General features: G+C 36.2%; 1 protein-coding gene across 1 annotated transcript in view; it reads left to right on the top strand.

Annotated features, from left to right (window-relative positions):
* The first annotated feature begins 61 nt into the window (after window positions 1-61).
* LOC123512967 (ubiquitin-conjugating enzyme E2 H) overlaps window positions 62-15,000 on the top strand; it is a 15,198-nt gene continuing 259 nt past the window's right edge. Inside the window, exons 1-5 of the mRNA XM_045269711.1 lie at window positions 62-226; window positions 6,190-6,266; window positions 6,432-6,599; window positions 6,870-6,998; window positions 8,691-15,000. The exon at window positions 8,691-15,000 is cut by the window's right edge and continues 259 nt beyond it. Of these exons, the coding sequence (XP_045125646.1) occupies window positions 174-226; window positions 6,190-6,266; window positions 6,432-6,599; window positions 6,870-6,998; window positions 8,691-8,818 (555 nt within the window). The 5' untranslated portion in view covers window positions 62-173 and the 3' untranslated portion in view covers window positions 8,819-15,000. The remainder of the gene's footprint in view (window positions 227-6,189; window positions 6,267-6,431; window positions 6,600-6,869; window positions 6,999-8,690) is intronic.

Raw genomic sequence — 15,000 nt, forward strand, 5'->3', positions numbered from 1 at the left:
ATTGCACAGATAAAATGAGTATCTTTCTTTGTGGCAGAAGTTAAGATTTTTGGCCGAGCGTGACGTCAGGAGGTCTCAGAAGGTCGCCATTGTGTGTGGAGTTGAGTCGCACCAAGTGAAGCTCGTCATTTGGGTTGGATTTAGGGCTTGTAAGCCCTACTATACTAACCAAGATGTCATCACCGAGTGCAGGAAAGCGTCGCATGGATACTGATGTGATCAAACTGTATCCTTTTAGGTATAAATTTGCTAAAATGGATGGCCATGCTCAGGTGCAATGTATTTGTTGTTAGACAGGGAGGGAGAAGGTCCGTATTCAGGGAACTCGCTCAAGGTACTGTACAACCTTATATCATGTTCATTGCAAGTGTGGCAGGTAGTAAGTGGATTCTGACCTGTGGCCTACTGTGGGACGGTGTGGAGGAAGCGATGTTACCTTTTGATGGAATATGGTGAAGTGGATTGTTGTGTTGTGGTTTTCATTTCAATCTGTCACAATAATGATTTGGTGCAAAATATCGCATAGATTGCTTTCCTAAACAAATGGAGAAAAGAGACCTGTATTGCAGGTTACCTGTCTCTTTTATAGAGGAAGTGAAAATAATGCTTTGTTGAATTAAGTCCACAAATCGTGATCTTTGTTCATATTCTTTGTGATTACTTGACTTAGTGCCGCAAACATCCCAGTCATGAGTACCTACCTAATAACCTTAACTGTCGTGCTTAACATACTTGGAAGTGTGCCTAACGATGCTATGTGGTTCAGTAAGTGACTCCCGTAGTAGTGAAGTTGATGCTTCATTGTGGCTCTGGTTTTATTTTGTCTTTCATTGTTGCACTTGTTAACCACCATTGCAGACACACATCTGTAGCTATTATCTTAGGATGAATTGCTCTAATACTGAAGAACTGATGTGTATATGTAACACTAGCTACTTATTATTACTATGGAAGCTCATGGATTTGGCTCTGATGACATACTATTTATTCTTAATTTTTTTTTCTTCTCTGTCTTGCACGATGTCTGCCTGTACGAATAAGAAAGAATGTGCTGAATTTCACACCAGTAAAGTCAAGTGTTAACATGTGAATAATGCAAATTGTAGTTTTATTGTTTGTTACTGACTTGCCTTTGTCTTGGAATTTTAATCACCTGGTAATTTATGAGGAGTTTTTGAGCTTTGGTGATTATTTGAATTTATATCTAATGGTAATTGACCAGTGCTGTTTAATTTGAAGAGGTGGATGTTATGAAGGTCAGCCAGCTATTTATAGGGTGGGTAGTGTAGGTTAGGTTAGGCTAATGTGGATTACATACTAATCTACTATAGAAATAACTGGGATAGTTGATCTTTGAGGAATGCAGATAGGCAGCAATGCTTTCATTGGTAAAACAATAGAAGAACAAGGGAACAAAGATGCACAGTGTAACATGCTGTCATTCCTACGTGTGTGACACTAGCTCCCATCACACCCTCTTTATCAGTTAGTGTCTGAAAAGCCAGCCATTGAATGTATCAGAAAAGTGAGAATGAACTCAAGTGGACGAAGTGTTTTCTTTGTGCCAGCAACCATACTTACATCAGCTTATTGCTAATTGATTTTTATAGAATACATAGATTCATATATACCTATATAAGTTGTGTATATATTGGTATGCCCATTTTGTTTTTTACTTCATCTTTCAATTGTGTACAGTCATCTACTACTTGAAACAATGTGAACATCTATGTTTGTGAGGGTATAGCGGGACTAGGTTGTTTGAATTTACACCCTGAATGATTAGTCTTAATTCTGGCTTCCTATTGATCATAGAAACAAATCTGAGTGTGCATCTAGTTCTGGGAAAGCTACCTATATTTGTGCCTGCTGGTATGTGTTATTTGGAAATCTTCCTTTTTAGCTATATTCCCTCAATTATGCATTTTTGCATCACAACAATGGTATATATATGTATGCACATTACTTTTCGCTCAATTATAGTCATCTGTCTCCTGATATAGCCAACCATTCCTGTATGGAAAGAGATTATAGTTCTTAGTGAAAAATTTTTTGGTAGGACAGAGCCCATTCATGGACCAAAGTCACTTCGAAACTTGCATCCTTTTTTTTCTTGCTGCTGCATTAAATAGCTTATTTATTTGGCTCTGTGCCCTCAAGCATTGATCTATATGTGAGCTGAACATGCTAATAATGACACTATGTGGTGTGTGTGTGTGTAATTCACTGTTTGATCTGCTGCAGTCTCTGACGAGACAGCCAGACGTTACCCTACGGAACGAGCTCAGAGCTCATTATTTCCGATCTTGGGATAGGTCTGAGACCAGGCACACACCACACACCGGGACAACAAGGTCACAACTCCTCGATTTACATCCCGTACCTATTCACTGCTAAATGAACAGGGGCTACACGTGAAAGGAGACACACCCAAATATCTCCACCCAGCCGGGGAATCGAACCCCGGTCCTCTGGCTTGTGAAGCCAGCGCTCTAACCACTGAGCTACCGGGCCGTGTGTGTGTGTGTGTGTGTGTGTGTGTGTGTGTGTGTGTGTGTGTGTGTGTGTGTAACCTCAGTCGCCTGCTGGTCACCCAGCCAGTCTTCCCCATTAGGGAGCGAGCTCAGAGCTCATAGACCGATCTTCGGGTAGGACTGAGACCACAACACACTCCACACACCGGAAAAGCGAGGCCACAACCCCTCGAGTTATATCCCGTACCTATTTATTGCTAGGTGAACAGGGGCCACACATTAAGAGGCTTGCCCATTTGCCTTGCCGCTTACCGGGACTCGAACCCGGGCCTCTCGATTGTGAGCTGAGCGTGCTAATCACTACACTACGCGGTGTGTTTGTGTGTGTGTGTGTGTGTGTGGAAACATTAAAGTAGGAAAGATATGAAAATAGAAAATGTTGTTTTCACAGTGGTAAACCTGATAACCATGGGAACTACATGCATGTTATCACAATGAAATGGATAATACATTTACAGTATACTAGGTTCAAAGCCAAATTTCTTGGTAGATAATATCAGATGTAACAAAAAAAATGCTTGTAAGACATTTGAGTGGTAGCAGTATTAATGAGCACTGTAGTCCTTCCTGAACATAAAGTCCTTAGCTATGTGTGTCGGATTTCTTGGGACTTCCCTAGTCAGCTTCTATGTCAAACCTCATAATTGGGTTTGTTATAGGATTAAACCCTTTGCTTAACTGTATAGCACATGAGGATTTAAGTTGAATCTCAGCTAGCATGGTGAGGGGAAGTAACCTGTAACTGAGCTGACTCTCAGTGTATTGATGGTATGGGGCATCAGCATTGCCTAATGCTATGGTATGTAATTAGATTATCATCATGTGAAGGTAGTAATACATTGATTGCATTATATAGCATTACTAGAAAAAGGCAAATTGCAAACAGTAATTAAAATGAATTCAGAGGCACTAAATGGTTGACATGTGAGACTGAGTGATGTGTGGCAAGCCCAAAATTCCTAGAGATGACAAAGCTCAAATTTGCCCGATATTTTGGAAATTTCAATTATTGTCTCAGAATTTTTAGACTGTTGTATGTGAGGTGCTTGACTAAATACTTATGGTTAAATCACTGAATCAGTGTAAAGTAAACTAAAAAGTATTTTGTGCTCTCTATGTATTGAAATTTTATTTCTCATTATAAAAGAAAGGTTGCACTTATCCATCTTGTTACAGATTGCACATTAGTTGCCCATTGACTTTATCACCACCATATATATATATATATATATATATATATATATATATATATATATATATATATATATATATATATATATATATATATATATATTGAAGAGTTGAACTTTAGTGCCTGCCTTCACACTATCATGAATAATTTGCATTTGAGATGGTTTTGGCTGAAAGTTAAACATGAGTGGAGAGGTGTGACTTCTGTGATAGCTTGGTGTCAAACCAGTTCAGTTGTCAGTAATTCCTCGGTTCCTCTTTATTCTTCCCAGTCTTGTTATTTAATGAAGGATATATTATTTCTTTCTAGCTACGTAATTGAAACGTCGTTGACCTTAACATTTTGATTAATCCATAGTATTAATTACTGTTGTTGCTGTCCTTGTTAATTTGGCTGCTCCATAAGTGACGAGATAGTGGGCAAGGGTAGTGTCCCATGTAGCTGCTGTTTCCACCAAGATTATGGAGTTATCAACGAAAACGTAACAGTCCTAGGTATTTATCTTAGTGCTTCCTGGATGTTTATTATTGTAGTCAGTATTATTTTTGCTGCAGTGTGGTAACTGTTTATTGCATGGATATGCTGGGATGTAAACAACTAAACATCCAGTAAGCTTCACGTTAACTGTGCCCCTTCGGTATTTCTTACTATTAAACATGATTATTTACAAGAAAAAAAAAGTTAGATAAAAAAATGAAAAATTAGATAAAGATACAGATAACTTTTTGCAGATTCCGATGTGTAAGATGTATATGTACACAAGCACCAAATATTTTTATATTGCTATTGTGGAGAGCTTAATGAAGTTCCCTTTCATATCATACCTATTTATATCCGAGTATTCATAGTATGCAACAAATAGAAACTACACACGCAAGGTCCTAGCGATTGTGGCAACGGCAAGGGCGAGGTGCCGCGAAGCATTTCCCGCAGCGCTTTTAACAAGGCTTAGCGCACCTACGCATCTGTTAAATTTGCACTCTTCCTTGTCTTGTTCAGGTGGCATGTGAACTGTTATTGTGGAAAGGAAATGTTCTTCCATGAAGGGTATTAGTATGATTATTATATCGTTTTATTTTCCATACATGAGAGCTTTGTGCAGTATGGTTGATTAAAGATATGCCTGGTGACAGTCATTGCTCAAGCTGGTTAAGAGGGAGGCTGCAAAGGGCAATGTATCAGTTTGTAAGGCCTTTCTATATTATTATCAATAAATCATTAACTGGTAACTGCGTCACTTTCATCCTCGTGCTCACGAAAATGAGAAAGTAGGTGCAAGCCTCGCAGAGCGAATCGCGAACCAGGATTGCTGACGTGTTCCCCCTCACACACCCTGGAACGACATGTAGAGCCTTATGCAATGTATAGGGACACAATGGTGGGTGACTAGGTGGTGGCACTGTTCTTCAGGAAGAACATTACGGGTCGTACGCCAGCCAGCAGGGTGTTGCATTATTGACTCGCGCGGCAGGAGTTCACCACATGTTTCAGTGTCGCTGGGCCGTTCGGTAAGTGTGTCGCGTCTGCCAGGCCCTCATCCTTCGCGATTACAATATTTATATTGCGCCATGCATTCTTTGTAGCCTGTTATGCAGTAAGTACAATAACAGGTGCGATCGGCGGTATATGAATCTGTTGTATCCGAGTATCACAAACCAACATGTGTCATGACGTTGCTCTCTCTCTCTCTCTCTCTCTCTCTCTCTCTCTCTCTCTCTCTCTCTCTCTCTCTCTCTCTCTCTATATATATATATATATATATATATATATATATATATATATATAATTGTTATTGTTTTATCATTATGATAATAATAATAATGATTATTATTTTTTTTATTATTATTATTATTATTATTATTATTATTATTATTATTGTTATTATTATTCTCTATTATTATTATTATTATTATTGTTATTATTTCTATTATTATTATTATTATTATTATTATTATTATTATTATTATTATTATTATTATCTATCAGGTTTTAATGGTCATATGGTAATGGTGGTGTTTCAATTTGCAACCAATAGTTTTCTATATACATTTAGATGTGCATTGTTTGGAAGTAAAGTAGTGACTTACAGTATGAGCCCCCCTCCTCCCCAGTGTGTAGTGTTAGTGTTTCTGGCTTAAGGTTGGACATTCCTTTTGTATTTTTTTCAGAATTGGATATCACAACAAGGAGATTGGGATCAGTATTAAGCTGGTAAAATATTACCATAAATATCTCTGTTGTACACAATTTAAGAACAGGTCATGGAAATGGATATGGATTTATTGGTAAACATTGGTTTAATTTTTCCTTTATACATCAGTTTTCCAACACATCATGATAACATTTGTGCAATTCTATGTACTGCTTCCTTCAGATTATCTCTGAGGCCTCCCTTATAATTCTCCATTATAATCACAAACTGAATATTTGTGAATGAAAAGATTCCTTAACTTCCGTTACCAGCATCGAAAAGAAGCATGAAGTGACAATGCTCAATGGATTGAATGAATTTTGTGTTAAGTTCTATGGGCCCAAAGGCAGTAAGTATCAATGCTCAAGTTTTCCATGTGGTTATTTGTAATACGAGACAATTTTGTCTCTGTGGTGTGTTTGAATATATAATAATATTGCTGCAGATCTGTCAGTAATGTGCTTTTATGTGTGTTACTAAATCTACTGAATGTTCTAGAATATAATATTTTCAGCACCATATGAGGGTGGCGTGTGGAAAGTTCGTGTTCATTTGCCAGAGCACTATCCCTTCAAGTCTCCAAGTATTGGCTTCATGAACAAGGTTTATCATCCAAATATTGATGAGGTGTCAGGCACAGTGTGCTTGGATGTTATAAATCAAGCTTGGACAGCATTATATGGTAAGTTGAAGGGCACTTTGCAAGTTAATGGAATCTTTTAGCATTGATGAGTACACTTAGGCCAGTGTTGTTTATCTTCAACGATGTGTAAGGAATATGGTATTCTTCCACCTTGCCCTGAGTTTGTTCTGCACTACTATAGCTTTTCACTGCACCATCATCTACATCATCAGTAGTATAGTATGAATATGTCATGTTACCAAGGAATCCAATTTTTTTATTTTCAGAAGTAAAGATCACTCACACAAAATATTTATGTATTTTTTTCAGATCTGTCCAATATCTTTGAAAGCTTTTTACCACAGTTACTTACATATCCAAACCCCATTGACCCTCTGAATGGGGATGCTGCAGCCATGTACCTCCACAAGCCTGAAGAGTACAAGAAGAAAGTTTCAGGTAATTTTGTAATGTTTCCCTCATTATTTTTGTAGGTAAGACATCATTTCTGTCTTCTCTGTTCTTTGTATTGTAATTTATTAATTTTAGATTATCTTTTCCTTTTTTTTTTTTGTCAGTATCATTTTTGTCATTGTTTTGTGAGGCATGTTCCATGTCTCCATGAATCAGTCTGTCATTTCATGACAGTTTCCTCATCATTCTGTTCAAGTATAATGTGTTATAGGGGCTTTTCAACATGAACTATTCATGCATTTCAGATGTTACATTTATCTCTTACTGTAGCTGGACATGAAGGTCCCAAAACTAACCAGTCTCCATCAGATTCATTATGCTATTAGAGACCTACACAAGACTCACAACATCTGGCAATCTAAAAGACCCCACAACCAGACCATCCTGCTGTTGAGTACATGTTTGATTAGTCACCTCTGTAAGAGGTACACCACTCGTACACCTGGGATGGTGACCCAACCACCTAGCTAGCACTGTAAGATACCTTGTGAAACAGTCAACCCCTTGAGTTGAGTGTGTGTAACTTTGGTCTCATTTCACTGAAACCTTGTTTTATATCTTTAAAGTCTAGTCTAATTTTTTTTTAAATATGGTTTATAATGAAGAACTGTTGGCCAGAAATAAGAATAAGGAAGGAAATAACTTCAACTTTATCTTTGTCAAGGTAGTGGCTGAATAGATAGTGCATAAAAATGAACTTTTGTCAAGGTAGTGGCTGAATAGATAGTGCATAAAAATGAACTTTTGTCAAGGTAGTGGCTGAATAGATAGTGCATAGAGATGAACTTGATTACTATACTAACTCCTAGTGGAAGCTTGACGTTTATCCAGTAATCATCATAGGCTGTCACCATCCTTACCTTTAGATGCCAATACATCAGACAGCATGAGCTTCTATAGGTATTGGAAAATAATACTTCTCTCCTGCCTTGGATGACCATTCAAGCTTCCAAAGAATTAACCTAGAGGCCAACCATCTTTGCCTTCAGGAAAACTCTACAGGTGCTACAGGCTGAAGACATTAAAGATGATATTATTAATGATGATATTTTCTGCCTCTAAGAAAAGTAGGTTCCATGTTTACAATGGTCAGCCATTCTCATCCAATGGTTACTTAACAGACCATGTAATATGTGCTATTCGTTTGCCAATGTCATGTTTTCTGGAATCTTGGTGACTTTCTTGATACATCTACTCACTCTACTTGCACTTTAGAATGTTTGATTAATTTTTCCAGTCATAATTATTTTTAGCTGTGGCAGAGTTACTAAATGTCTTAAGTTATATTCTTATAGTGCTATTTTGGAAATAGTGCTACCATTTGTATGAAGACTTCACATAAACAATTTCTCTGATTAGGTTTGTCTTGTGAAGGGAAAAGATCTAAGTATCATTCATAATTACATCTGAATAATTATTGCCTAAAAATAACATTTCAAGATTTCTATCTTGTCAAGATAAGAAAGTGATGATTGACTGCATGTTTGAGTGTGTTAAATAAAACACAGTGGGAGAACACTTAGCTATACTAAAAAACACCTAAAATAAAATGTTATTGCCAACACCACTTGACATTGTTAATATAATTTTATCACTTTGGTATATGAAGTCTTGTTCTTTTCACTGTAGTGCATCTTCCTGTTTGATATCAGATGCTAATAAGGGCAAACCTTACAGATTATGTTAAGCGATATGCAACAGAGGAAGCACTTAAAGAGCAAGAAGCTGCTCAGGCTGAATCCTCAGACTCAGAATCATCCATGTCTGATTTTTCTGAAGATGAAGCACAAGACATGGAGCTCTAACCATGCCAGCTGATCCTCTCTCAGTGTGGTCACCTTCATCCTCCACTTCTCCCCTCACCTCGTGCTCCAGACTCCTCGCCAGCTGTTTCTCCTCTGCACCACTAATTTGAGTTTTTGCTGTAGTCTTTTAACCATGTAATGTACAACTTTACCACAAAGTAATGAACTTACTATGTACAAGTATTGCAGTTAAGTTTATGTAATGTACAACAGTTGAAGGTGTAAAGGTTTGGCCTGTATCATACCTGGGTGTTGTATGGATGATCTTTTTTCATGTTTTTTTAATCAAAAGATATCATTGGCAGTTGTGTGCAGTTTGGAATTTAATACATGGGTTATTTTGAAACTGGTTGTAAGAAGTATTACATATTTTTGGCAGTAATTTAAAATTTTTGACTAAATCCTAAAATATTATCCATACGTTGTTTCAAAACTGCCAATGAATGATATTGGAAATCTGTCTTGAGTTTTCATAAGTTTGTGTATATATTTTAAATATTACAAAATATAGCATGTTTGACTTTCAAGTCAGTTTAAAAGTTGTTCCTCAGTAGGATACCAAAATATGCTACATGTAAATATACAGATGGCAGTACAGGGCTTTGTTGCTGTACTGATAAATACTATTATGATCAAACCTTTTTTGTAATGTTTCACTCTTTCAGTAAGTAGCTGGCAACACAAGAGTCTTGGAGCTTCACAATCGTTCACAGAGATTATATTAAGTGTAAACAATAACTCCTTCTGAGACAGAAGAAGGATTAGTTTTTATACAGGAGATTTTTTTTTCTTTTTTGGTGCCACTAATTTGTCCCCTCATGTGTATTCCTGACTTGGCTCCCTTATGCTTCAATCAGGTAGTAGTCAGAACAGTGATGTCACTGGCTACCATGTCATTTCCTTTCATGCCTGTAAGATTTCAGGCTCTTTAAGCTATACCTCAAAAGCTGAGTGAATTAATTATTGAGCAAAATATTTTGCTTCTTGACTGTCCTAGTCATCAGGCACAGTGCATGGTGGGATCATTGTGTTGTTTCTATTACCAGTGTTTGATGGTTTTTGTCTGCTATTCATGTCTTTCCATTAATAATTCAAAAGATAAGTAGTCTTGTGAAAGTAAAGATTTCCATTGTATTTTACTCTTCCAAGCTTTATTTTTATTTAGTATTGATTACAGTATATGATGTTAACGTCTTCATTATATTTTATTTTAATTTTAACAAAATAGAATTTTACTTAGATTGCTAAGGAGCTGGCCTGGAATGCACTAGGTGTTTGGGATGGAGGGACATGTGGCTATGTTATATTCTACTCTGCAACACAAGGATTCTCTCCATTTGAGGTCAGTAGTATTAATAATTTTTTTCCATCGTGTTATGCAAGTCCTCAAATTTAAGGAAATCATTTAAAGTAGATTAATGCCATAGGCATAATGGAGATGGAGTTCATGTGTGTGAAAGTGCAATGTTGTGTCTATTGAGTATAATTGCTTTAACTTAAGAATACTTGCAATGTGCAAATGTCATCTTTGTTTTAAATGGAAAAGTATTTGTCATATATGTTTTCATTAACTCACAAGATACTTTTATAGCTTGTTATAAAGGTGATTAGTTCATTGATTGGTGCTTGATATGTTTACTTAGAGTAATTTATGAGTGTTTTTGAGAGCAGGTACCATTCAGGAGTCAGGATGTTTGTATTGAGTACGTTGACTCCAATGTCCACAATATAGAGCTACTGAATCTTGATGAGCACTTGATTTGCAAGGAGCACTATCTTGTAATGATATTCCTATAGTTGTCACTTAGGAGGAAATACCAGTTCAGTAATAATTTTATCCTATATTCATATTTAAAGATAACTTGCCATAATCAAAATTTGTAGCTATAGGACATGCTTTAAATAATTTTTCTTATTTACTAGTGTTTGCTGGCTCAGAAGTATGTAAGACAGTATAGATTTTTAGAGATAAAAACTCAACTTAGTTGCTTTGGTAGTTTCCATTGATTTTATTATTTTTAGCTGCTTGCATTGCAATAGGTTTGTCAGCTTACTTTACTTTCATGGCTGCAGCTGCATACATATTTAATGGCTCCATATTATTGTTTACCCTTTGAGGTTTATAAACTCAATTACTTTACTCATTCACATATGACAAGGAAACAGATTAATTCATTTTCTTTGGTAGTCTTACTGAAGATGTAATAAAATGACTACAAATCATAAATATTGTTGGAGTTGCATTGAAAATACCTCATGGTAATATTATTGATTTATCTTAGCCTTAGAAGGAATTGATCATTATAGTCAATTGCAAGTTTTGTCTCATTCACTTACACAATTTGATAAAGATTGCTTTACTTTACTTTATTTTTCATCTGAAAAAGTTTCAAGACATTAAGTGTAAATGTGATTAAACAATATTGGTTTTCCTTGTAACAGAGACTAGAAAGGTATAATTCATGGCTCCTTATGATGCAAGTGATCTTAGCATGTGTGCCTGCACTATGATTTGTAATTTAAATTTTCACTACACAAGTAAGTTAAAAGATATTTGGATCTGTTTAATCTAACTCAAAATTAGTGCTATCTTTATCCATCCATAGTCAGCAACATATGAATGCCTGTGTGCCAGTGATAACTGGAGCAATTGTTTTAAGACAGGTACTGACAGTCTTTTCAGTGTTTGTCCTTTTGAGCACAATTTTCCTTGCTGAGGGAATCTCTGCAGTCATTGTAAAAACTATGGTCTTACTCTAATCTCATGTTGCAGAGGAGTTTCTTCATGGCTCATCTAGTCCCTCACATCTTTGATTTCACATGACCAAAATCTGAGAGATCCCTGTGTGGCAAATGTGCAGGAAAGTGTTGTTATGGTTTTGAGAAAGATTTATATGTAATTTTTTAACAAGTCTCCTCTTACAGTTTACAGAGTCAGGGTTACCCCAAGACTTGTGATTAGTGGTGTTATTGGAATTGTCAACTGGCATGTAGTAGTGAGCTGCTCCTAAATATTTATGAGAGGAGGAAAGTGTGGTTAAACGTTTTAATTCAAAACTTGTGTTTTTTTTATTTATTTATTTTTTTATTTTGAAAATTGCAAATAACATACCTCCGTTAACACGATCAGTAGAAATGGTTAACGGGATCCTCAACTCTGGAGGAAAACATCTCGTCCTGTACAACCCAAGGGTAATGCTCAAACAGCTGGGGCTCCTGGGTAGCAGTCAGTTCTGAAGCTGTTACATTGTGACTACAACATTTGTGTATTGTGTACACCTCAGGTGGGCAGCAGACACTTGGTTGTTTGGGTCTTGTGTAGTAATGCCTGCCCAAGGCTGCTTTCTTTTTTTTGATAACTTGTTCCTTGTGTGAGCTCAGCTACAGCATAGGGCCTCTGTCACTTAACCCCAGAATTAATTAAGAACTATTGGAGTATATTTATGCTGAGATTGTTTTCCACTATCATTGTTGCAGAACATGGTTCTGAGTCATATATTGATTTATTAAACTAAATAGTAAATCTTCCTAAGATTTTATTCTAGAGCAAGGATATATGTATTTTGAGGGTTAAAGGATTTGATTGAGTATATTTTCAGTAATTTTTAGCATAGACACTAAATTATTCTGAAGTAAAAGTTAGCATAGTGCTTCCTGATAGTGTATTGTGTGGAAATAAATCTGGAATAAAATGTTTCATAGAGTATAGGGTAAGTACACAGTTTGACATTAGAAATTTTTACATACATAAGCATGGTCATTCTAAACATGGTCATATACATAGTCAATGGTCAAAACAAAACAAAAAAATCTGCATGAAGAAAAGTAATTGAAGTTTTCATTGTGAAAGCAAAATTAATTAAAAAAATTATATTAGATGGTTAATGATTGTATATAAAATAGTTTGAAGTTGATGATGAGATCTATTCAACAACTGGAACTGGCCAATACTGTATATCCTAAAAGCCCCATTGATTTATTGGTGTGCTTAGGATAAATATGTGCTTGCTTCTTCAGGAGTGTGTTCTTCACTTTTCAGTGTATCTTATACCATTTAAACATTTTCCCTGATATGCATTGTGGTTAAGGTTATGATAACAGTTACTATAGGAATTACTTCTAAAGTTATGAAGATCACTTCATTTGCTCACCTTTCCTTGTTTTATACTAGGAGCAGCCTGTGGCTTGAACAACAGGTAATACACTTACAGATAGTCTTGAATTCATTAACATCTGTATTCTGCCCACCACTGTTTGTTATGTTTTATAACAGGAGTAGTAGCCTGGTGTATTTGTAAAGACTATGTTAGAACCATTACAGTAAGGTTTGCCTCAGCCTGAGAAGCAAAGCTGTACTGTTGCTGTGTGTATAGTTTTAATAGTAGGGTCATCTACGCATTGGTCTAGAGTCATTGTTCTCGTCCTTGATTAGTTTTAAACCACTAGCACCGGATACATTTTGATTGTTTAATTTCAAAGTCACTCTACTAATTAGATCAGTGACTTTAACATTTCCATTGTTTCTTCATCAGTAGTATGATAGACCATGGCAAAAGTGTAATAATCTTTTACTGTTATTTAAAGAATGTTTCAGTATACCACAAGAATTTTTCAGCCAGAGGTTAAAAACTTTTGGCTTGTAGTATTTCATGAGGGCAATGGTCTTAATGACTGTGTTGGTGTGGCCATTAGTAAGTAAGGACCATTATTGCTTGCCAGCCCCCCAAAGCTTTAAGGGCAAGTGCTCCAGAGGCGTTCCACCTAAACGCTTATAATGAAGAGGCTTTACCTGCTTGGAGGTTGGTTAAGATATAGGAACAGCAATTAGATAAAACATGAGCTTGATAATTATAAAGATTTATTTTGTACTTATTCTTACCATGAAATTTGGTCAACATCAAATTTCAAGTGTTGTTGCACACTGATGCCAGAATTTTTATTCATGTGTGCATTGGAACTTGGAATCTTTATAGTGAAAATGTTTTTACTTTGCATTTTTTGTGACAAAGTAGTTTATATTATTTTGATCCCAAAATAAAGGAAAGAGGAATGATAGGTGAATAGTGCTATTTGTTTTTGCATTCAAGAAATAAGTCTAAGTCTCTCTCTCTCTCTCTCTCTCTCTCTCTCTCTCTCTCTCTCTCTCTCTCTCTCTCTCTCTCTCTCTCTCTCTCTCTCTCTCTCTCTCTCTCTCTCTCTCTCTCTCTCTCTCTCTCTCTCTCTCTCTCTCCAGTACATTATGGTTTAATCACCTCAATGTATTTTTTTTCTCCTGTTCCTCCATTCCACAAAGCACTCTTGTACAAGCTCTTGTGCCACATTTCATCCACACTTCCACTGATTGCTGCATATTGATGGTGATGATGGTAATAATAATAATAACAACAACATAAATGATAATAATAAAGATAATACTGATAATGATAATAGAAGTAATAATAATGATAGTTCTAAATAATCATGTAATACAGATAGAAAAGATACTTATGGAATTCTGCTTTCCTGTAGAAAGGAAATTATTGAGATGTGTTGAAAGAATATTTGTGATAAGCACAAACTATGCATGTAATCATAAATTTTGGCATCAAGTAGGCTACTAGTGTGCTTCTCTCAATATCTAATGTCATTGTGCTAAGCCAGGAAGATCCTGAGAATCAGTGTGTTGTGTGTATTTTTTTGTTTTGTATTTATTCATATAGAATTATTATTTTTTTTTCCTGGGTGATCGCAGAGAGCACTTAGTCTTTCATAACCTCACTGTCTTTCATGGGGGGTTTGGCTGGCATATTAACACAAGCGACACGAGTCCTACAAACACCTTCTTGGTGAACATCATGAGAATATAGTTATGTAGTTGCTATAATGAAAACCAAGGCAACCCAATTAGTGGAGGGGAGTTTTGCTGTTTGCATATGAAAGATTCACAAAATGTATTGCGGCCCAAGTCATGCATTACTTAAACTTGAAAAATTGGAAGGAAAATTTTGGTGTTTGTTTGGCTCAGTATTTGCAACACAGTCCAAGAAAATGTTCATAATGTCCCTTCAGTTCATCTCTCATCAGCCAACATGCCATGAGCATTTCTTTGAGTGGACTGAGAATGGCAACCTTTCAATTCTGCTCATGTGGTAGCTGCAGGCATGGCTGGAGAGCTGTATGGTGGCAGTTTGGGCCTCCCACAG

This window comes from Portunus trituberculatus, chromosome 35 (assembly GCF_017591435.1).
Source record: "Portunus trituberculatus isolate SZX2019 chromosome 35, ASM1759143v1, whole genome shotgun sequence".
NCBI lineage: Eukaryota > Metazoa > Arthropoda > Malacostraca > Decapoda > Portunidae > Portunus > Portunus trituberculatus.